The sequence below is a fragment of the Bufo gargarizans genome, chromosome 6 (assembly GCF_014858855.1).
Source record: "Bufo gargarizans isolate SCDJY-AF-19 chromosome 6, ASM1485885v1, whole genome shotgun sequence".
In the NCBI taxonomy this organism is placed as follows: Eukaryota; Metazoa; Chordata; class Amphibia; order Anura; family Bufonidae; genus Bufo; species Bufo gargarizans.
In genome coordinates, this window is record NC_058085.1 from 98,763,441 (window position 1) to 98,787,806 (window position 24,366).

The 24,366-nt window shown below is 43.7% G+C and overlaps 1 protein-coding gene across 3 annotated transcripts in view; it reads right to left on the reverse strand.

The window, feature by feature from the left end:
• The window catches only part of LOC122942572 (protein MTSS 1-like), a 135,044-nt gene that overhangs the window by 15,348 nt on the left and 95,330 nt on the right, over positions 1-24,366 (reverse strand). For all 3 annotated transcript variants that reach the window (XM_044300231.1, XM_044300230.1, XM_044300232.1), the window contains exons 6-9: positions 22,413-22,487; positions 10,428-10,585; positions 9,745-9,852; positions 5,077-5,174 (exon numbers count right to left, since the gene is read on the reverse strand). In XM_044300231.1, coding sequence (XP_044156166.1) covers positions 5,077-5,174; positions 9,745-9,852; positions 10,428-10,585; positions 22,413-22,487 — 439 coding nt within the window. The remainder of the gene's footprint in view (positions 1-5,076; positions 5,175-9,744; positions 9,853-10,427; positions 10,586-22,412; positions 22,488-24,366) is intronic.

The following is a 24,366-nucleotide window of genomic DNA, read 5'->3' on the forward strand; positions in this document are numbered from 1 at the left end:
AAGCAGGTTTTTTGATGCGGTTTTTTAAATCAATTTGTGGCGTATACTTAATTCCAAAACTGCATTTTCCACTTGTGGTTTTTATCGAAGGAGAGGCGTGGTGAGTACACAGCAGTTTTTGTGACGCTTCCTATTCATTTCAATAGGAGATTTATTTCAGATTCCGCACCAAGACAAGACATGATGCTGCTTCCCATTAAAAATGAATAAGATGCTGTTTGGAGTCATTTTATGGTGCTAATTCCGACACGGTAATTGCGCCAAAAAACTTGGTGTGAACTGGCCCTTATGCAACAGGACACAGAAAAGGATCAACAAATAGTAGGAGAAACTTTAAAACTTTTAGAACAACCTACAAGCAACGAGACTTTGAAGAAGGACCTGGTCCACAGGACATTTTCCTTCTTGAGTAATCTCCTCACGGCCCTCCTTTCCTTACTGCACCGATGAGAGAGTGTCTGAAAATATTCATCCTTTATAAACAGCCTGTAGGTTTCCTCACTAATCCTAACCGCAAGAAGGAGAAAATCTCCACTGCCAAACACGGAGAGCTGGGGAATCCTTACATGGCCATATAGAAAGAGGACGCCATCATCTAATGACTAAAACATCTCCAGGGAAGAATCTCCTACATGTTTCTACACGGCTCGGGACAAGAGACTTGGGAATCTCATCTTGGCTCCTAGTTCACCTGTTTATAACAGCGGGTATTTGTAGTCAGGAAAAAGGACTAGAAGGCCTGGAGCTCAAGAGGGGCCTGGATGTATTTCTGGAGCATAATAATATTACAGGCTATAGCTACTAGAGAGGGGTCATTGATCCAGGGAGTTATCTGGTTGCCTGATTGGAGTCGGGAAGGAATATTTTTCTCCTAAAATGAGGAAAATTGGCTTCTACATCACAGGGTTTTTTGCCTTCCTCTGGATCGAAGGCTGAACTAGATGGACAGATGTCTATTTTCAGCCATACAAACTGTGTTATTGTGACCCTAATTTTCTTCAGCGTGCGGTTTTTAACAAGGACACATACAGGTCAATGGGGCCACGCACACATCCGCACATTTTTTCACGGATCCGTGTGCCTTATCCGAGAATCTCACAACAGGCCCTATTTTTGTCTGTTTTTGCAGATAACAGCAGCCCTTTCTATTAATGGTTGTGAGAAAAACGGAACACACAAGTTAACTATTTTGCATGGATCCATTTTTTACCTACCGAAAAATCTGATGCGGACCTAATCCAGAAAACTAATTAGATCCTGTTTCTGCTTAGTAAACAAAAATAATTGTATACTAGGCAATATAAAGAAGAGTTAAGTTATTGACTTTTGTATGCCCCCCAGGCCTCCTGGGAAGCGTTTAAATCACAGTATTCTTTAGAAAGTGTTAGACAATATGGTGCTCTACAGAGTGATGGACACCATGGCTACAGTCCAGAAATGTAAAGGCATTCTTTTAGGATTCTAGCACCCCCTTCAGTGCAGTACCAGGCTGGTACTGTTGCTCAGCCCATTTCAGCTAACAGGACTGGACTGCAGAGTACTGCAGTGATAAGCCCACCCATAGCAGTCCCGCCAATCAACAATACAAAGTATGACAGCCAATGCTAAGGGTAGACCTTTAAAAGGGAACCTGTCACCATAAAAATACAACGTAATCGGCAGGCAGCATGTTATAGAGCAGGAGGAGCTGAGCAGATTGATATGTGGTTTTATGAAAAGATTCAGTACAATTTGTAATTTAATCATATATCTTCCTGCTTGCTCTGGGCTTTGACATCCAGGAGGCGGTCCTAGCAGTGATTGACAGCCTTCTCCCTATGACTGTAAATAGAGATAGCTGTCAATCACTGCTAGGACCGCCTCCTGGATGTCAAAGCCCAGAACCAGCAGGAAAATATATGATTAAATTACAAGTTATACAGAATCTTTTCCCACAAAACTATATATGAATCTGCTCAGCTTCTTCTGCTCTATAACATGCTGCCTGCAGCTCCGATACCATGTTCAACATAACAGATGCCCTTTAAGACAAAATCTTGAAAAAAAACACTATTTCTAAGCAATGCCCCACTGATTTGTCTAGAAATAGGCACTCTGTCTAGAATGTTGGGTAACAGGAATAGACTTTGGTACTCTAAATTTTAGAAACCTGATGGAGGTCTGAACTCATGCACTGTAATCTTCTACCATGTGGCAAGGACATGCTAGATGATCAGTTTTGGGTGGACTGTCCCTATAATTCCTGTTGATTATTGATATGCAGATAATTTTGCTGATCCTTACAGTAGCCAATGCCGAATCCATGATTGTGTCTGTAGCCTCACTTTTTGGACCTCTCTAGCCTATAGAAGGTCCTTATATCCTACCCCATAAGGAACTGCTGCTTCTGCTATTCCCTAGTGCAGTTGTAAACTTTCCCCTCCGCATCCACAATATCCGCTTCTGAAACTAAACATTAAGTGCAGAGACTATTTCGGCAGGCTAAGCAGAGAACATCTTGACCTCCCCCCCCTTCCCTCTCCTCCTTCCAGCCTTTGACAAAAGGGTCAGATGCTATTTTTAACAGCTGCTAAAAAACGAAAAACGCCTTTCCATTTGCTCTGCTGCCTTCCAACATCTGTTAAATCTCTTGCTCTCGCAGAGGTCCCGGGCTAATTGGCAGCCTGTCAGAGAGCGCTGCCATGTGCCTACATCTATGGGCTTGTATCCCAACAAAAATACAAAAAGCAACACACACACACACAACAAAAACAGAAAACCCCACAACACAAACAAAGCGACAGAATCCAGAAGCCGGGAGAAGGACAGGGGATGAAAGCTTTGCCCTTTGTTCTGGAGGGTGAATGACACAGGCGGCACAGCACCCAGGTTGTCATGTAGGGGCTGGGGCACAAATAAAACCATTTAACCCCAGCTTCATACCAACGACACCGTAGTAAAATCCATTACACTCCAGTTACCACAGCAGTAGCTGGTACAGAGCAGTAAGATTATTATTCACTGCTCGCACCTAGAGGCTCTGCTCTTTCTGCAACTACCGCGCCCTCTGCACTTTGACTGACAGGGCCAGGCAGTGTAAACATCATGTCTGACCCCGACTTCTCCTAAAGTCAAAGTGGATGGTGTGGCAGTAGCAGAGAGAGCTGAGCCTCTAGGTCAGGGATGGCCAACCTGCGGCTCTCCAGCTGTTGTAAAACTACAACTCCCACCATGCTCTTATGTAGGCTGATAGCTGTAGGCAGTCTAGGCATGCTGGGAGTTGTAGTTTTGCAACAGCTGGAGAGCCTCAGGTTGGCCATGCCTGCTCTAGGTGCACCGGCAACGCCCCTGTTGCTCCTAGAGACTCATTTGCATATGTTAAAACGTAATTTTTCCCAGCAATGCAGACATATATGACCAAGGGACCAACACAGATGCCTTCAGCTGCCAAGTGCACATGTAACGGGTCAGCCAGATACAAATCTGCCGATAGGGAACCTGTCACATTGACCATCCAGTGCAATCTCCAGGCAGCGGGTTATAGGAGGAGCTGAGCAGACACTTATTATTTGCTGATGCTCACGGTCAGCTCTTCTCATTCTATGCTCAGGAGTCCAGTGGGTGGTCCTACTTACTGACTGACAGTCTTCTCTGCATACAGAGAAAGCCGTCAATCACGAAGTAGGACCTCCCAAAGGACTCCTAAATCTAGAATCAGTTGAGAGTGCATGCAGAGAGCCAAACAGCTGCCATGCAGTGCCAAGTGGTGCCCTGAGGTTCCAACACTTTCCTTCTAGAGCCAATAATGGCTCACGTGGTGCCAACACAGCCTAGAGAAGAGCACAAACTGTCCAGATAGACAGTACATTATATTTAGAGAATACATTTCCACAGTATAACCACTAGTCACCGCTTATGCCTAGTCCTACTAAGAATTCACTTTCTTGCACAGATGTGCCACCCCGTACTGCACACTTGGGACAGGTGATCTGCCTGCACTATACTGACAGTACGGTATATACTGGTACTACAACAGGCCTCACATTTTCAATAGTTCTGGATATCTCACTTTCTACGAGACTGATGGGAGCAGAAACTTATCCAGTTCCAGACCGGGCCATTTACCCCCAATCCTGAACAGGCACATTTTCCTCTTTTTTTTTTTGTACACGTGCCTTTGAAAGACGTAACTTTCGCCCCCCTCCGTTTGGGTATGTAAGTAAATTTTGTCTTTTTATGATACATGGGGCTTGATATATGGGATGTATGGGTTATGGTCGCTGGGGGCGGAGCTAGAAGTTGCATTGTGTCTTTTTTTATTTATTTTTGTATATTTTTTATTATGTTTTATTTTACACTTTCTGCCCCTCATAAGTTCATACAAAACCTTTTGGGGACATTACATTTTTTTATTTTATTACATTGTTGACTTCTCCTGTACCTGGGGCTGACATATTAGCCCCAGTAACAGGGGGAATACAGCCCCCCAGAGAGGTTGTACTCAGCAGCACATCCTCTCTGCAGAGCTGATCTGGGTCTGCTAAGTCCCAGCAGCTCACGCAGATTCCGAGTCCCAGGCGATTAAGTGACTGATGGGTCCATAGCAGGAAGCCGCATTGCCGTTTCCTGATCCACGGACAGCGTTTTTGTCTTCTCTATGGTGAGTCCTGCGAGTTCCTCTCTCCTGCACCTATACTATTAGTGCGCAGCTACTGTCTACACAAGGACTTTTGAAAACGTCCCTGCAGAGATGTATGCCGTACTCAACGGGTGGTCAGTAAGTTGTTAATGGCACTATCTATAATTAAGCCAACAGGACAAGCGGGGCGGGGCACCCCTGGAGATAACTTTAAATAAGTATATGGTGCAATAATACCTTTAAAGGCAGTGGGGAGAAAGTACACAGTCAGCTGGTGGAACAATATGACGGATGATTTCACCTTTAAACCATACAAATAGTATAAGGGATGGCAGATCCAGTGTATCCCACCATTAAATATACAAGAGAATAGGAATAATCTAGGGCGTGTGCAGCACTAAAGTAATTCCCCCTGGCTACACGGATCAACACAAATGCTGGAATCCTCTGTATAGTACCTGTTGGTGCTGGCCTTTCGTGATAATGTTCCACTTGGAGAGGCGGGTGGGGTCTGATAAATGAAATTGTAATCCGAGTTCTTCAGATCGTGTATCACCTGTGAAAGAGAAGGAAAGAGTGGTGAGTCACTGCTCATGCGCTTCATATTCGGCTGGGACAAAGATTTATCCGCTGCGAGATTCATTGCTTACATGAAAAAAGTACATTGACGAGAATGTTTTACCAGACACCTAAACGGCGCTATCCAGTTTAGAGAATTCATTTCAATACAGCGGTAACAAAGAGGGTCTCTCGCTCTGGAGGAGCTTTCTTGTCCTGCATTACAGAGAATTGCATGGACGCTGTGTAATGTTTCATTTCCCCTGCGGTGGCATAGAACGCTATGCTGTGCCGTTCCTCTATTATTCCTACTTGAAGTTTATGAATGAATCGCCAACAGCCTGCAGTCTCACACTACCCAATCAGTTTCCAAAGGTGTAAACAGCACCTTGTCCTTAAAATCTTGAAGTCTTTATTGAGTCATATTTAAAACAACATCCCCCCCCCCCCCCCCCCCCAAAAAAGAAGGGTTCCATCCAAATCATCAGCCCTTAACGCCTACATGTTTTGGGCAGTCTCCTCCAGTCCTTACTCATGTCATAGGGGGTTACACAAAAATGCTCCATATAAAACACCTAACACCAATGACAAGGTGTTGCGGGTGGGCTGTGCTTCTCACAGTTAACCCTTTCAACTCCAATGCAGGACATGATGCCACAGCATATCCATCAACATTGCCTGTTACCTTATCCTGTATTATTCCCACTAGAAATTCACTATGGATCAAAAGTGATATTCCATTTTAAAATTACCACATTACCCGAATGCTGTATGGGTTGTGCTTCCTACAGTTATTGTTATATCCTCAATTATTCCCACTGAAAACCTCATACGAATCAGCAGAAATACATTGTAGCTATTCTAAAGTCTGAAATGCTATGTGAACTGGGCTTTCCACATTTTGTGTTGATACAGTATATCCTCAATTATCCAATCAGTGTTGCCAGCGTCACTCTGCCGGGATACACCCCAACTGGTGATGCCCATCTGGACCTTTACTGCAGATTGCTGGCAATTCATTCATAAACTTCTAGCAGGACTAATAGAGGAATGGCACTGCATAGATTTATATAAAAAGATGCAAGTAGTTACTAAAAAATAAATAAAAACATGTCAGCAGAGGTGACCCGTCTACTTTAAGACGTGGGCTGCTTGTAAGATGGGAGTAAGCAACAGGATATAACCTGCATTACACAATACATTAAAGAACAGAGGGTCTCAAAGAAGAGTAAAAAAGGCACTTTCAGGTAATATAGGCAGTAGAGTATTAAAGAATGCGTCAGCGTTGGGTTTCCATATGTCCCCTTCTATTCTAGGTTCAGAGATATTAAATGTGAGGACAGCGTCCTGTGAAATGTCTGCAGATTACAACGTGCACACAGCTAGGAAACCGGTCAGAGGAAGGAACTAGGAGTGAGTTCATAGTCTGATAATACAAAGGACTCTTGCAAGCAGCTCTGCTCCTATTCCCTGGACACCACGTGTATATCTGGAGCGATTGACTCCCAGTTCATGATATGAATGGACCTGGCCGCTCATGATTACAGCTCTCCCGAGACTGGGCTGACAAGCGCACAAGGGACCTTTCATTCGGAAGACCTGCTTTATTGAAGACTACTCTCAGAACTACTCATTTACTTCTACCTTTATCAGGCAGATTGCCTGGAACTGCTAGATACGGCAACGAGGATTTTCTATGTAGGCATTCTTCATGGTCAATAAACCAAAAGTACTCGTTAGTCTATATGTATACACACTTGCAGTGAACCTAGGGGTGAGGGTCAGATTAAGGACTAACAAGTGTTACTACCTGCCATTTACATGCGGCAATCATCACTGTGCGGGGGATGAACAATCAGTAATACAATCATTCATCCCAACACAAATTTGCATTTGTTAGCAGCATATCACCTATTTACCGATGTGGCGGCAGGAAACAACGATTTTTAATATACCCGCATCACCTGTTGACTGATCACTGGGCATATTTACAGGGCCTTAAAGGGGTTGTCCCACGAAAAATATTCTACAGTTTTCAAACCAGCACCTGGATCTGAATACTCTTAATTGCATGTAATTGTAATTAAAAATTTTATATAGTTACTGAGTTATTCAATAAAATATATCTGTATAGTGCCCACTTCATTTCTTATTTCTTTGTCCTGCTCACTGAGAAGGCCGCACATGCTCAGTTTCATCCTTCAACTGCCTCCTGAGCTGTGATAGGCAGAGCTGAGACACGCCTCCTGAGCTGTGATAGGGAGAGCTGAGACACGCCCCCTGAGCTGCAGAAGAAAAGACACTCCCCTTGAGCTGTCAACTTGATATAAATCTAGCAGAGCAATGAATGGGGAGATCTCTGGATCCATGTGAGGTACAGGGCTGGTTCTAGCTTTGTTAGAAAGAGATTGTCATGTACTATATGATGTCTGATTTTCATTCCTTATCAGTATTTTCCCAAAATAGTTGCATTTAAGGGATTTTCTGGGATTTTCATACTGATGGCTTATCCTCAAGGGTGTCCGACTGCCAGCACCCCTGCCGATCAGCTGTTAGAAGAGAACGCAGCGCTCTGAATACCTGCTCGCCATTAACACTGTAAATACACTGTGTAATTACAGCTACTCCATCCCTTGCATTTCAATGGGACGGCTCCCTCCCACGCAATAAGAGTGAATAGGAAGGAGCCGTCCTATTGAAGTGACTGGGACGGCAGGGTTGTAATTATGGTCGTCTCGGGTATCGAAATTTCGATACCCAATCGATACTTTTATACCAGTTTCGATTCGGTACCGGGATTTTCATTTTTTTGATACTAGGCTGCGCAGCCCAGTATCCCCTCTTATGAGATAACATGGCGCTCGGCGCGTGCGCTATTGTTCTGTGGCCAGAGTCGGTGGAGAAGGAAGGCAGGACGGAGGGAGTCCCTCCCTTCTATGACGTGGCTGCCGTTGAGCCCAATTAGATGAGTGGGCTTGGAAGCTGCCCGCACCACTGCCACCAATGAATGTGTGCCTAATTAAAGCAGGAGGAGGGACGGGGGAAGTAAAACCGCTGCGCCTTCTGAGCTAGTGCACTGAACAGCCAGCGCAGGTACCCGGCCCACAATAAAGGCAGGCAAAAAACATGTATCAGGCAGCTAGCAAGATTTGGGGTTAATGTGACTCATTAACCCCAATCTTGCCACTACCATGTTTTAAACAAATGATGGGGGGTCACTTATTTTTAATGTCAGGCTGGGCACACGCTTTTGGATTGGACCCCATGTGCCTCACATTAATAGTAAGTGACCCCCAAAGTACCATCTCACATAATGGGCAACATGGGGTTAATGTGAGGGATACATGCTCAATTCTTAACACCAACTCCAATACAAACTTCTAGCTGGAATAATAGAGGAATAGCACGAAGTTGAGTTTGTAAGAGATAGAATAAATGCTCCAGAATTATTTGCCTAAAGAGTCGTTGGGGCAGGAGAGGTAAAGGCTCATATTGTTACATTGTCAAATCCAATATCGAACTCTGACAATCTGATATCTGGTGCAGGTTTTTCGGTTTAATTCAATAAATGTTTTACGTTTAAATAATCAAAAGGCTTTTTTGTGGGTTTTTTTTTGCGTAGTATGGAATGGTATCGATGATCACAATACTTTATGGTATCGAAACCGAATTTAAATTTTGGTATTGAGACAACCCTGCGTTCTCTCTCTAAGGACTGTTTCACACGAGCGGATGCCGTGCGTGACATCCGCTCCGTGAAAGAGTGCCAAGACCTGATGCAGACTGCAGAGGCACGGAGCATTAGCATGACTGCTAATGCTCCGTGCCTCTGCAGTCTGCATCGGGTCTTGGCACTCTTTCACGGAGCGGATGTCACGCACGGCATCCGCTCGTGTGAAACAGCCCTAACAGCTGACGGGGTCCCTGCCAAACCACAGCCACAGATCCCACAATGACGGCTGATTATAAGGACAGGCCATCAATAATATGTCCTAGAAATCCTCTACAACAGAGCAATGTCAGTGAAGCTAAAGGAGGACACTCCATCCTGCCTCTGCCTGGTCTGAAATAGTGATTACCAGCAATAATACATTTTATTCATCCAGGGAGCACATGTCTAAAGGAATAGAAACTCAGAGACGTGTCAATGATTAGCACAACAAGGTGGAGACCTACAACCCAATTAACAGGCGACATCAAACATAAGTATTAGGCCTCATCCACATGACAGTCTGTATTTTGCGGTTGGCAAACTGCGGCTCCGCAAAATACGGATACTGCCCGTGTTGCATCCGCATTTTCTGCTGACCTATTAGCTTCAATGGGTCCGTGGTCCACATTTTGTGGCCAAGTATAGGGCAAGTTCTATCCTTTTGAAGAATAGACATACGGATGCAGAACGCGCATGGATCAAGAGAGAAAATGTCCACAAAATGCGGACCCATTGAAGTCAATGCAGACGGCACATGGACTGCATCCGCATTTTGCGGATCCGTGATTTGCAGAGAACAGAACGAATATGGTGATATGCATGAGACATTATCCCAACTATCCCCCCTACTTCGTACCTGCTCGCTCAAAGGGGGCAGTTTGTTTGGTTCAACTGTCAGATTTGTCAGGTCTTCTAGGATGGTCTGTAAGTGAGTTATTTCTCCCAGCATGCCAATCTCTTCATCCTATAAAAAGAGAACAGAACAATAATAAAGTGGGTTTCCCCAGACTACTTACTGATGACCTACCCACCTGCCCCACTGATTAGCCAGGACACTGGCACTACCCAGCTCTGTCCACTGTGTAATAGTCGTGCCTGGTTACTCATTTTCCATTTCACTCATAGCTTTGGGTTATTTTCTGCTCTGACATACATCACAGAACCCAATAACCTTTTTCTCCAGAAACTGCGCTACTCTTACCAATGAGCTGTGGCTGGTATCACAGGATCATTCCCCTGAATAGGACTGAGTGGCAATACCAGACATGGCACATGGTCCTCAACCTCAATTGTATGTGATGCCCATCTCCATCTAACAGGTGTTGACCTCTGCATGGTCTTTCGCGTTGCCTTCAAAAGCACCTCATCATAAGTGGATGGTGGAATGGAAGTGCAGTTACTCGTTGTAAAAGGACCCTGATGTCAACTGGATTTTGGTTGGATTTCCCCATATTTTCACAAGCATGGGATAAAGTTAACATTTGTGGCTCTCCAACTGTGATGAAACTACAACTCCCATCATGACCTTTCAGAACTTACCAAGACTGGCTTGAGAAACGACACGAACATGCAGAAGCGCCCTCGTTCCTCCACTAGTGCTCGATACACAGCCTTCTTCTCGGTTTCTTCTAGAAGCATGTACTTGTCATTGACATCCTGCAGGACGCTGTCCAGCTGCATCCGAGCATCATCTTTGCCTATGGGAAAAACAACAGACTGACCTTAAAGATCCTAGCAAACAGGGACCTGGTGCACTCATGTGCTAGCACCGAACATCTTATCTTCAGTTTACATATTAGAGTTAGGATGTCCAAGAGTGTAGCATATGTTAATATTTATGTAAAATGATAAGATTAAAACATGTAAACCCAACGGCACTGCCTATAATACATTACGTGCCTTTCGAAATCTCCGATTTGTCATTAATAATAGAGCAATACTAATCATCAATATGATTTTTGGACATGGTGCAGAACCCTTTTTAGCCTCCAGATGTCACTGTTGCAACCATCTATGAAAATCAAATGCTGACGACTACAGCAAACTGTATAATGTACTGAAGATTCAGAGGAAGTACTGATACGGTACTTCCAGTCGGTAAATTCTAAATTATGCATCATCAAATTAAAGTTGCAGCGATCAAGCAGAGTTGGTCTCCGACTAGCGTCTACGCTGCTTTTCTGGAATTTCATAACCTATACCCTGTAACGCTGGTTTAACACTTTGTTAACAGTACGATCCAACCGCAAAGGTCTAATTGGTCACAGAGATTATTACTCATCTGAACTGCAAGGGATTTAACCAACTAAAGTCAGTGTCCTATACCAATTTCTGGCGCGCCAGCTGTTCTGAAACTACAGTTCCTAGAATACTCTATTCATTTCTATGGGAGTTGCAACAGCAAGTGTCCATGTTGGGAGTAATGAACTGTACAAGAAAGCTCAATAAGAGTATGGCTACACGAGGTAGGTCCACTGCAGATTTCGCTACGTAAACGCAGATTCGCCGCAGATTTCACCCTGCTTTGCAAAGGGTTAAATCTAGAGTGAAAGTTGACATACGGATTTTGAATGTCAAATTATCTGTGGATTTGAATGAGGAATCCCTCTGCAGCCGGTGGATGAGATCTTTTAAAATCTCATCTCCTTTTGCTGCTACTGTAAATGCGGTGGATTTTCTGCAAGCAATTCCAATGCGGAAAACCGGCAGCGCTCCGTGTGGCCGTATCCTTGTTAAGCCTAGGATAAAGCTTCCTTATTAGCAGCGCAAGCATTATTTATACTTTCTAACTTCTTAAAGGAAAAAATCTGCAAATGCCGCTGAAGAATGCGAAGGAACACATGGCTGGAATGACAGACTCCCTGCCTGCCCCTCACACAGCTGACACCCGGCAGCTGTACACTCATATGTTCTGCAGTCCATTACTCAGCCGAGTCACCGAAAGATCCATGTGAACGTGGCATTAGGGCTTGTTCACATGGAGCACAGTGGTTTGCCGGTGGCTTTTTGATCCCATGAGGGAAGAAACTCCTGAAATGAAATACTACAAGAGAAGACGGCAGAGAAGTATACAGTCTCCATAAATGAGGAAGATAAGTTCTAATAGTCCCTATTCACGATATGACGGCTTAATGGACGGGATACGCACATGCTATACAGCTATATACACTAGCGTGACTCGTAAAGGCAGAAATATCTCTACTCTCATTATACAGCCCGTGGCCATTAGTTACTCTTGAGACGTGTCTGGAGCCGCTGCAGACATTTTAGGTAAGTTAATTAAATCTCTACAGGAAACGTTAAAAACCGTGCGTCCTGAAAAGGAATGAGCATCGCTTTTTGAAGATTATGTTTGGAATATAGATGAAGAGTCCTCACCTCCCGCACACAATGCACAATGCATTGCTCAAAAATGTCAGACATTGTCCCTTACGGTATAATACGTGTGCGCCCTACTTTACCGAGTGCCGCCTCTCTCCACTTCCCCCCAGTAAGGTAGCTAGTGAACGGGACACATGAGATTCGGTTTTCTGGGACAAACTATAACTCTACAAAATAATCTATTTCTCAGAGACACCAGGGTGATCTATAGACTGAAGCACAAACTTAAAATAATATATTAAGGAAATGCTTAAAGGGCATCTGTCAGCAGATTTGAACCTATGACACCGGCTGGCAGCTGAAGACATCTGTGTTGGTCCCATGTTCATATGTGCCCGTATTGCTGAGAAAAATAAATGTTTTAATATATGCAAATGAGAGTCTAGGAGCAAAGGGCGCGTTGCCATTACACCTAGAGGCTCTGCTCTCTCTGCAACTGCTGATCCCTCTGCACTTTGACAGAACCAGGTGTGATCATATTAACACTGCCTGGTCCTGTCAATCAAGTGGGAGGTTGCAGCATTTGCAGAGCCTCTAGGTGTAATGGTAACGCCCCTGTTGCTCCTAGAGGCTCATTTGCATATATTAAAACATCATTTTTCTCAGCAATACGGGGACATATGAACATGGGACCAACACAGATGCCTTCAGCTGCCAAGCGCACATGTAACAGGTCAGGCAGTTTCATAGGTACAAAGCTGCTGACATATGCCCTTTAATAGCAACTCCCTATCATGCCATCACCAAAACATTTCAAGACCATACAGAGCTGGCAGGAATTTCCTATTGTCTATCTATGGAATAAGGACTGCAGGGTGTAGGCAGCTCTGGCAGTCATGTTGCGGTTCTTGCTCAGTGGCCGATATTTGCTTGCGTTTTTACTGCTAATGGCTAGAGAGCTCAGCAGTCCCAGAGAAGTGAATGGAGCAGTGGACATGCTTGCGATCAGACTCCTAACACTTATCCCCTGTCCTGTGGATAGGGAAAAATCAGAGTTTCCTCTGTGTTATCTGTGGAATCACATGGCAATAAACGCTCCTCAACAGGTACGTCTGAATGCACCGCCCCGTCTGTGGGTGCTAAGCTGATGAGCCTACATGCAACCCTCTTAAACATATGCACCAACATGACTGTGCTAATGGGCTATAAGGATATATTTAAAGTCATGTCATTTTGCAATGTGGCTATTGCCAGGGCAGTTTTTACAGATGAAATGTAAGCATTTAAAAAAATTCCACACCGCCATGAAGCTAGAGCCTCCACTATGTAGCTTTTTGCCAAGTCAAAGTTGTCAGAGGGTGATGCTTTGGTAAAGAGGTGAATTCCAGGGGTACTGCAACTCAAAAGTTGTCAAATGGAGGATCACAACCATATACCTATAAACCTATGTTCCCAAGTGTTTGATCAGTGAGGCCATGTCTGCTGGGACCTCCACCATCACTAGGAAATGCCCAACCAAGAGGAGAGGAGAAGACTGGAGATGCCCGCATGCATTTACCCGTTGGACCCCCTTCAATCTCCATCCAATAAAGACGCCACGTTTATGGTTACAATAGTTCCTTAAGTGCAGATAAAGGACCCTTATTGGCTTGTGCTTCGTTCACAGTGGATGCCAAGTTGTACCCCACCCATGCTATAGAGCATGAAAGTTTAGGAAGCCCTGCCCGGGAGTGTTTATGCTGTATGACTATTCTACAGTGTTTTACAGGAAGCCTCGCTTATGCATTCACAGCATGCCTGCAAATGTGAACTTTGGAAGCATTAGATTCGAGCGATAGCCTGATTTAAGTTCAAGAATGCGCCTCTGGAACATTTCATAACCGTATGACCAATGCTTAACATTTTCACTCCAATCTCCAAGCAAACCAATAAAAAGAAAATGCCATTTTTACCTTTCCTGCTTTCTCAGCCGTTTTCTTGGATGCTGAAAGTATGATAGTAGTGGATTGTAATGCTGCGCAGGTGCAGTCTATGTGCGCCATACAGTATGTCTCCAGAATAAGCACATAATACACATATATGTTCTATAGATCATGAAATGTATGAGCCTGCTGTACAGAGCCAGCCATAGTTCTATTCATCTTCCAAGCTCCATGCATCTTTACTCCCCTCTGAGTTCCAGCAGTCAACTTTTTTAATTTTTTTTCCTTCAATTTAGCTATATCAGACCTTTTTGAGAGAGTCATAGGTGGTTTTTTGTTTTGTTTAGGAACCATTTTGGGGTTCATATATTGTATTAAATAAAATAAAGGGGCTATCCGACTTGTTGTAACTGATGACCTATTCTATGGATAAGTCATCAGCATATGATAAGTGGGAATCCAACACCTGTCACCCCAACGATCAGCCGTTTGAGAAGGCAGCAGTGGTAAACAGGAGCAACGGGCATTCTTCAAACAGCTGTTCATTGGGGGTCCCGGGTGTCAGAACCCCACTGATAAGATGCCGATGACTTATCCAGAGGAGTCGGATAAACCCTATAACTTATTTTTAGGGGAAAAGATAAAAAAGCCAGCAATTTGAACATTATTTTGTGGAATTTATTTTTACAGCATTCAATGTGTGATATAAATAACATAGCTTTATTCTGTTGGACCTTATGATTATAATGTTGTCAAATTTAGATTTTTTTTTTTCTTTTCTTCTCTTCTCCCTACAGACTGTCAGCTCCCCATTGCCTGCCGCCCCACCATCCCCTCTAGGCTGGCTGAGATCAAAGCCAGCTGAAGGGCTGCTTTAACTCTTAATATTTTGGGCTGGGTAACAGCTACTACATCGGGAGATATATCTGTTAGAAATTGGTCGGGAGTGCAAGCAGCTGAAACTCCCAACCCAATTTCTAACCACTATATCTCCCAAAGATGGTTGAGATAATGCTGTGATGCTGGTTTTGTTTTAATGCTCACAACTCTCGGCTTTCAAACAAGACCAGGCACGTATTTCTAGCTGCTACCGTTCCCAAGATATGAGGGGTTAAAGCATCTCTCCCCACTCCTCCTGCTGAACACGGGCTGAACTATTAAAGGGGTTATGCCATGATTGATGTAAAAAATGAAAATTAGACATCATACATCTTTCCAGCAACTGAAGGGGAGTGTCCTTTTGGCTGCAGTTAAGGGGTGTGTCCTTTCTGCTGCATCTCCCTATCACAGCTCAGGAGGCAGTTGAAGGATGAAACTGAGCATGTGCGGCCATCTCTGAGTCGGACAGAGAAATAAGGAAAAAAAACTAAAATCAAAACAGCAGGTGGAGCTATACAGATGCATTTTATTGAAAAATTCTATGCCCATATTAAAGGGGTTCTGCACTTTCAATTTACTGATGATCTATCCTCTGGATAGATCATCAGCTTCTGATCGGCGGGGGTCCGACACCCGGGACCCCCGCCGATCAGCTGTTTGAGAAGGCAGCAGCGCCGCTGCCTTCTCACTGTTTACCGCCGGGCCGACCGCCCACTGACGTCACGACTTGTATCAACTAGAGTGGGCGCGGCTAAGCTCTGTTCACTTGAATGGAGCTTAGCCGCGCCCACTCTAGTTGATACAAGTCGTGACGTCAGTGGGCGGGCGGCCCGGCGGTAAACAGTGAGAAGGCCGCGTCGCTGCTGGAGCGCCGCTGCCTTCTCAAACAGCTGATCGGCGGGGGTCCCGGGTGTCGGACCCCCGCCGATCAGAAGCTGATGATCTATCCAGAGGATAAATCATCAGTTAATTGAAAGTGCAGAACCCCTTTAAATTTGTAATTACATGCAATTACAAACGTATTCAGATCCAGGGGCTGGTTTAAAAACTGTAGAATGTTTTTCATGGGACAACCCCTTGAACTATGTAGAACTATCGACTCACCTAGGCAATTACTGGCTGCTATGCTTGTTGACAATTCTGGCATCTGGACTTGACACATGCCACATTATCAGATATTTTGGATTGCTGGATAATAACTAAACTTATTTATAAGGGTATACAGCCTTCAAAGTATGCTACCATATACTTCTATCTTTAAAGGGGTTGTCCCATCTGGGACACTAATGGAATTGATCACTAGGATATGCAATCAGTGTCAAATAGGAGTAGGTCCCAGAGGTGATACCTGCACCTATCTCCCGAACAGGCTGCTCCTCAAATGAAGGAGAGCACACTGCACTTGCCTGACTCGCCCTCCATTAACTGCTGTGGGAATTCTGAAAAGAGCTGAGCGAGCGCACTTGGCTGTTTCAGAAGTCCAAAATGGAGGTGAATAGAGAGCAAGTCGCGCAAGAGAGGCCACCTCTCCATTCACTGCTATGGGACTTCTGGAAATTGCTGCGCCAGCGCTCGGCTATTTTCTGACATGGCATAGCGGAGAACAGCTGGTGGCCGCACATGTGCAGCAACTCTCCCTACACTTTGGGCCCCATTATGGAGATAGGAGCAGGTCCCAGAGGAGGGACCAGCTCCTGACACTGATGGCATATCTTAGCGATATGCAATCAATGTCCTAGAAGGAAATACGCCTTTAATTTCTCAGGTCAATGGTTATTAAACCTATTAATCCGGAACTCTAGAATAGATAAAAAGGCTTCTTTGAGCAAAATATTTTGCAACACATTTACACCACTCGCCCCAGTTTAAAGGGGCGGCTTAGAAAGCAGAAACATCTTAAGACAGAAGCGTTAGACTTAAAAATGTGCCAAATTAATCAGAAATCATGCAACATTTGATAAATTTGGCTCAAATTACAACATGGACGCCTGTATAACTGACTGTAAAAATCCCCATCATGATAAAGCTCCCATATTCAGGCAAGATGGTGAGGAGTGACTTGTACCATGCTCAGGGAGGAGGAAGTAATAATTTCTCCTCTATGACATGTCTTCATTGTCGAAGATCCAGGGATAACAGTCAGGACAATGATTTTACGCCAAATCAAACACAGGGAAACATTCCCATTTGGGTCACATTGAGACTCCCACTGAAAGAGTCACACACATGCATTCTCTATGTACAGGGACCTCAGCAGTGTCCACCAAACAGGTGAAAAATTATAAAAAAAAAATTTTTTATGAAGAATTAAAAGTGGGTATTATTATTGTAGTATGACATCTAGGGATGAGCGAACTTGTGTTTTCAAGTTCGGCGTGCAAAGTTTGGGTTATCTAAGAATTCCATTATTAACTTATGGTCCACGGTAGCAGAATCCATAACAGAATTCTTATATAACCTGAACCTTGATCGCCGATCTTGAAAACACAAGTTCGCTCAACACTAATAATATCTATAGGCTTAAAACATCCAAGGCCAATTTCACAGGAAGAAAGTATGTGTGGGATAAAACTAGAGTACCCAGGAGAAAGGTCAGAAATACTCCAACTGGGATATATGATGTTGCTCATGGTCAAACTTGACCCTAGGACTCAAAAGCTGCAAGGCAACAGTGCTGACCACTGTTCAGCCCCATATGGACATTAATAGGTACCCCCAAACCAGGTCAGCTGCTCAACATAGGTTACCCACTGTGGACAACGCTGGCATCCAATTACAAAATCAACAAAAGATTGGAGGGGTATAGATTCTACCAGCTTTAAAGAACTTTTATCAGCTGACTCGTCAGCCTTTGACAAGATAGGGTCAATATCCTTGATATACATCAAAATTTAGAAAATTCGGGGTTGGGGCTGCTTAGTGGAGGCATATGTACCCCCTAACTTCCCGTTATTAGGACATAAACACTTTACTATCAGCCTGGCTTACAAAGCAATTGTTGATTTCCATAGGAAAGTAATTTTTTTCAGGGAAGCCCAGTCCAGGCTTTACATGGTGGGAAGCGTATATTATATTGTAATGATCTCACACAGGAGCTTTCTTCAGCCACCTCAAGTACGTGCCAGAGACCAGAGCAGGAAAATGCCTTGTGGTGGAGTAGGACTCATAGTAAATTAACAGGCCGTATATTCATACAAATGGAAATGCACGTAGGAAGAGCGACACCGTTGTCAATGTGGTTTTAGAGATGTGTATCGCAACACAAACTGGGTGGTTACTAATGGGATTTTCTTTCCACTGAGAAACACAGCAATCTTTATAAATATATTCTGAGGAACATCTTTGTGTTCATGATCTGACCAGTAGTGACGCCAAGAAAAATCCACCATAGTGACAAAACTCCCTTTCAGGAGCAATCCCGTGAGGTAATTCTTCAGGATGGCTGCGGAAAAACACACTCCTGGGCCAAAAAATACAAAAAGGAATATTCGGCAGACAGAATTTAGGGGCCGAAATTAGGATTAGTGGTACATCCCACAACTTCCAACGTAGCCCATAAAACACTGCTATCTACCTCCTGCAGTTGTGGTACACGCATTTCATGCCACTGAAAACCTGCAAATCTCTCAACTTCAGCAACTGGAGCAAGGCATAAATAGTTACTTCATAAATCTAGTCAGCAATTTCTCAATTACCTGGGAAAGCTGGGTGACCACTAATATGGCCAAGACTACAGCTACACCAGTTTTTCCAGAAATCTGCAACAGAGCACCATCAGAGGAAGTGTAGGAAAGCTGGGTGGGAGCTATACTAGTACCAACACTGCTGTCATCCAGCTGTCCCATAAAGATGTACAGATGTACAGTATCTCACAAAAGTCAGTATACCCCTCACATTTTTGTAATTATTTTATTCCATCTTTTCATGGGACAACACTGAAGATCTGACACTGATACAATGTAATGTAGTCAGTGCACAGCTTGTATAACAGTGTAAATGTGGTGAGCCCTCAAAATAACTCAACACACAGCCATTAATGTCTAAACTGCTGGCAACAAAAGTGAGTACACCCCTAAGTGGAAATGGTCAAATTGTGCCCAATTAGCCATTTTACCTCCCTGGTGTTATGCGACTCGTTAGTGTTACAAGGTCTCAGGCGTGAATGGGGAGCAGGTGTGTTAAATTTGGTGTTATCGCTCTCACACTCTCTCATACTGGTCACTGGAAGTTCAACATGGCTCCTCATGGCAAAGAACTCTGAGGATCGGAAAAAATAAATTATTGTTCTACAAAAAGATGGCCAAGGCTATAAGAAGATCGCCAACACCCTGAAACGGAGCTGCAGCACGGTGGCCAAGGCCATACAGCAGTTTAACAAGACAGGCTCCACTCAGAACAGGCCTGGCCATGGTCGACCAAAGAAGTTGAGTGCACGTGCTCCGTGTCATATCCAGAGGTTGTCTTATCAAAATAGATATGCGAGTACTGCCAGCATTGCTGCAGAGGTTAAAGGGGTGGGGGGTCAGTCTATCAGTGCTCAGACCATACGTCGCACACTGCATCAAATTGGTCTACATGGCTGTCGTCCCATAGTAAGATGATGCACAAGAAAGCCCGCAAACATTTTGCTGAAGACAAGCAGACTAAGGAAATGGATTACTGGAACCATGTCCTGTTGTCTGATGAGACCAAGATAAACTTATTTGGTTCAGATGGTGTCAAGCGGGTGTGGCGGCACACAATTGTGTCTTGGCTACAGTCAAGAACGGTGGTGGGAGTGTCACGGTGCATGCATGAGTGCTGCCGGCTGTGGGGAAATATTATAATTAGTTGAGGGAACCATGAATGCCAACATGTACTGTGACATACCGAAGAGAAGAAGAGCAAGATCCTCTGCCTCTGGAAACTGGGCTGCAGGGTGGTATTTCAAGATAACAACCCCAAACACCTACAAGATGACCACTGTCTTGCTAAAGGAACTGAGGGTAAAAGGTGCTAGAGTGGCCAAGCATGTCTTCAGACCTGAACCCTATTGAGCATCTGTGGGGCATTGTATCAGTGTCAGATCTTCTGTGTTGTCCCATGAAAAGATAGAATAAAATATTTACAAAAATGTGAGGGGTGTACTGTATTATGCGAGATACTGTATGTGAAGTGGTTTTCCCTGTGATGTTATGTACTATCTGTTATTCGGCTTTCGTTTGGTTGTAGGTATTAATAAAACACAAATGTTACTATAAGATCTAACCTACAATTTTATTTCTTTCTCTAAATAAATATTTTTCATCTTATATTGCAGATGATTGGTTGATACAAGAAGAGGAGTTATGGAATGACTATGCTGTCCTGCCACATTGAGATACACCGTGTTCCACATTTTGACTGTGCCCATAATTTGGCTATACTTGGATTGAATTGCGTATTGGGGTCGGGCTGTGTTCCGATACGTCCCATAAATCTTTCATATAGTACATACTTATAAGGAGAACCCTGTATATGGCATCTTTAGGAGGCGTTATTGGGGCGGCACTTGTTGCGCGATCGGTACGGGGGTGTCGATCGAGCGCTTATTGCCCGCCCACTGTAGGGATACCATGACCCCTTGACAGGGTTGCGTGGATCCCTCGTTTTGCCTTCAGATTAGCCACATAGTAGATGTATTAAATAATGATGGGCAATTGTCCAGTATCAAATATGGCGTGTCTGCGGTCGCAGCGTTGTGAGCATGCGCATTGGAAAGTAATGGAGACTCTGTACTCCGCGGCGCAGGTAGTGACGTTGGACGCCGTAATTAGTCGTGGTATGACGCGAACCTGCCGGGACGGATCTTGACGCCTGCGCATTCCATCAGGTTAGACGCCAACTGTGGCCATTGCGGACATGTGGATACACGCTGACCCTGTGGTAGGTCACCATTGATCCTTCTTACTCCTCCTTGTTTTTAGTTAATGGGATTAAAGATATTTGAAGCAGCTGATGTATATTGGTGCCACTTATATTTATATTTTGTATTAAATTAGTTTATATTACTTTGTTGCAGATTGTGAATATAACAATGTATCACTGGATCTGTCTTTACATATTGTCACTTTTGAAATTATTATGTATGCATTTAATTATTGATTTATACACTAATTGTGATTATTGACCATTGTCATTTTTATAATTATGTACACCTATTTATAATGTGCACTTTCACTTGTGTTTTGTTGCTTGAGAAAGGCTCTGGATTTTGAGCCGAAACGTCGCCTCACTGTGCCACTGTGGCCCAATAAATAATCTTTTTTTGGTATTATTGGAGTTGCTGTCCTTTTCTGACTATTAACAAGGGTAAGCAGTGAAATTCCCTGGACATAGCACCCGCTTTTATGGTGTGAATTGGTGCTGCCAAACGTTTCTTTATATATATATATATATATATATATATATATATATATACACACACACACACACACATACACACACACACACACTGCATATATAAAACAAATATGATATATAGCTATAACTACATTATATATAGCTATATCTACATTTTAAGTATGTACCGTATAGTCTATAAATGTGCGTGTATATATATCTATCACATTACTATATTATATATAGCTATAACTACATTTTACACATATATAATACACAAACAATATATTATATATAGCTATAACTAGTTATTTAAGTACAATAATACAAATATAGAACATCTGCCACCGACTCTGGATCAGTAATTGGTATTTTGATATTTATCTCCATTCTCCCGCTGTGCGCTTATGAACTAACCATGGAATGCGTTGAGAGGACTCCTGTGTGTGCGCTCATAATGGAGAGGACTCCAGGAGAAGTCCTCTCTATGCATTCCACTGGTTTGTGGGGGTAATAGTGGGGAAATGGGGCTGAGTATCGACATACAAATGACTGATCTGCAGTCAGCAGCAGGTGTTCTATACATGTATTACTGCACTTAATATGGCTGGCCATAGGGATGGATAGAAGCAGACATGGACATACACGAGGAGCATTCTGCAGATTACTAATTTTCTTCTCCCCACAGAAAGGCCCACTATTTCCTGTCTTTCCTATTTCCTCTGTCACATTTCCTTCCCCACAAAACAACGCTATTAATCTAGCATGTACTTAAAACAGGAAGTTTCGTTGTGAGCCATAAATCCTGTGAATGATCATTAGCTCAGATCAGCGATGCCAAGACTTTGCAGAACTGAAGAGAGAACTATACAGCTGAGGAGGTAGACTGCACATTAATAACACGACAGCATTCGCCCAGATGTAGGCTCTTCGGTAAGAACATTTCATTGTGAATGCCAATCAATCTGGGAAACACCTCTGCTTCCCTCGGCACAGGAACATAACCAATAAGGACCCAATGTAGGACAGAATATTACATTACCTTTCTTCACTTTCTTTTGCAACTTTATTGTATCTGAGGATTTCTTCTTAATCTCGGCCCGGGCCTTCTTATACTCTAAAACGTGACACAGAACACCAAGAATTAGTCAAAATGGCAAACGTCCAACAGTCTGGTAGAGGACAGGCCTCGGGCAGAAAAACGGTTCTCACAAAAAGTGCCAGCATTGCCCATAGCACCTAACAAGATTCCAGCACATACATACAAGTCTCTGATTGGGGCAAGGACTTATCATTCCTGACATGTCTGTCTGAAACGTGCCTTCTATGGGTCCAATGTTTGCTTCACTGTAGTGAAATCACGTGGCATGATAACATTCACCAATCATGGGGTGCTGCGAGATGTCAAATCACCCATAATGGAACAGCATTCACTGTTGTGATCTCATTTCTGATGACGTTTAGGACCTTTTTAGGAGTATTCTGGAAAGTATTTTTTTGGTATAATGGCACAAATCTCAGAAAACCCTTTAAACAGAATCAGTCTGTGGAATCTGCTGTTGAAGACACCACTGACTGATCAGTGTTGGTGTATCTACTACTCCGTTATGGAGAACCAAAACATGGCCCTCGACACCATCCAAGGGTATGTCTTTGCAAATTGGGACATAAGACGCCTGATCTTACGGAGAACAGCAGGCTGAGCACATGGGACGGTGTACCGTAAAGACACTGAGAAAAGAGGGCAGTCAGGGAGAACACCCAAGGGCCAGTTGCTCCCCCTGATTTAGATGGAGCGCAAATAGGCCATTTTGAAGGCAATGAAAGTGAACCTCCACCTCTGTACAGTATCTGCAATGATATAACCTTGGCACTAGGGCAGGTTACTGAACCTGTCATTGCTCATGTGGAATGTGAACTCCTTCAAGGTTGCGCTGTGGACACAAGTATACGTCTTAGACATAGCACAAAGTCAGTCATGTATGATGAAATAAGTAGGAGGTGAACAAAGCACTAAAAGAAATAAAGCAAACCATTGTACAACTACACACACAATGGAGGACATTTAAAGGACCAAGACACTGAATTTTCACAGAGCCGAGAGTCTGGAGCATGATTTGAAACAAAACTTTACTAGACTCCAGACCAAATGTGTCTCTGTTTAACTTCTGAAACTCTGCAAATATTTAGGGAACAGTGCGAGCAAACAGAACATCCAGGTTTCCGTGCAGCAGTATTTTATTAACCAATATTTGATATACAGCGGGATCTACAAAAGACGGGACATCAGGAACACTGGTCACTGTGCAGATTCCTCTAGGACAAGAATTTAGTTTTGTTCTTTTCTTGATGGAGGAGGATACTTCATTTATAGAGGTTTTCCCACGTCCGAAAGGGAAGACAAACTGGTAGGAGGTGTCATCACTTTCACTCTTGGTGCGGGTGTGGAGAATGAAGGGGCTACCGTGCTGGGTTACCAACATCTCAAACAATTAAGCTGGCCATATTTATGACATGAAAGTTGACCGAAATGACAATTTTTTTTTTTTTTTTTACTATTTTGGCCAGCCATAGTTTTAAAACTATATGCCAACATCTCTCACTTATCTCCCTTGAGAGCAAAGGGTCGGCCATGCTAAAATCCATCAGGCCGCGGTGGTCGTATGAAAAGTAGAATTGTGACTGTCCTTTCACTATGTCTCCAGTGTTTGCACGGCCTCTATGCTTTAGTGGACGATACTAAGTACTTTCTTAATGTGACCACAGTACCGATTGCATTCGCATGCTCGCTTCCGATGTGTAATGTACAGTAATGCATGCAACACCGGGAATACAACACATTTGGCAAATTGTAGGCCCTTGATAAGGGTTCTTGCTGTGGTAGTCTGGGCAGTTATGTGCCAAGAACAGTGGCATAAGCTGGCTCTATGGCTCCTGAGCAGTCCTATTCACTACTTTAGCAGAAGAGAGAGGTGGCGTGGCTGGGTGCTACTGTC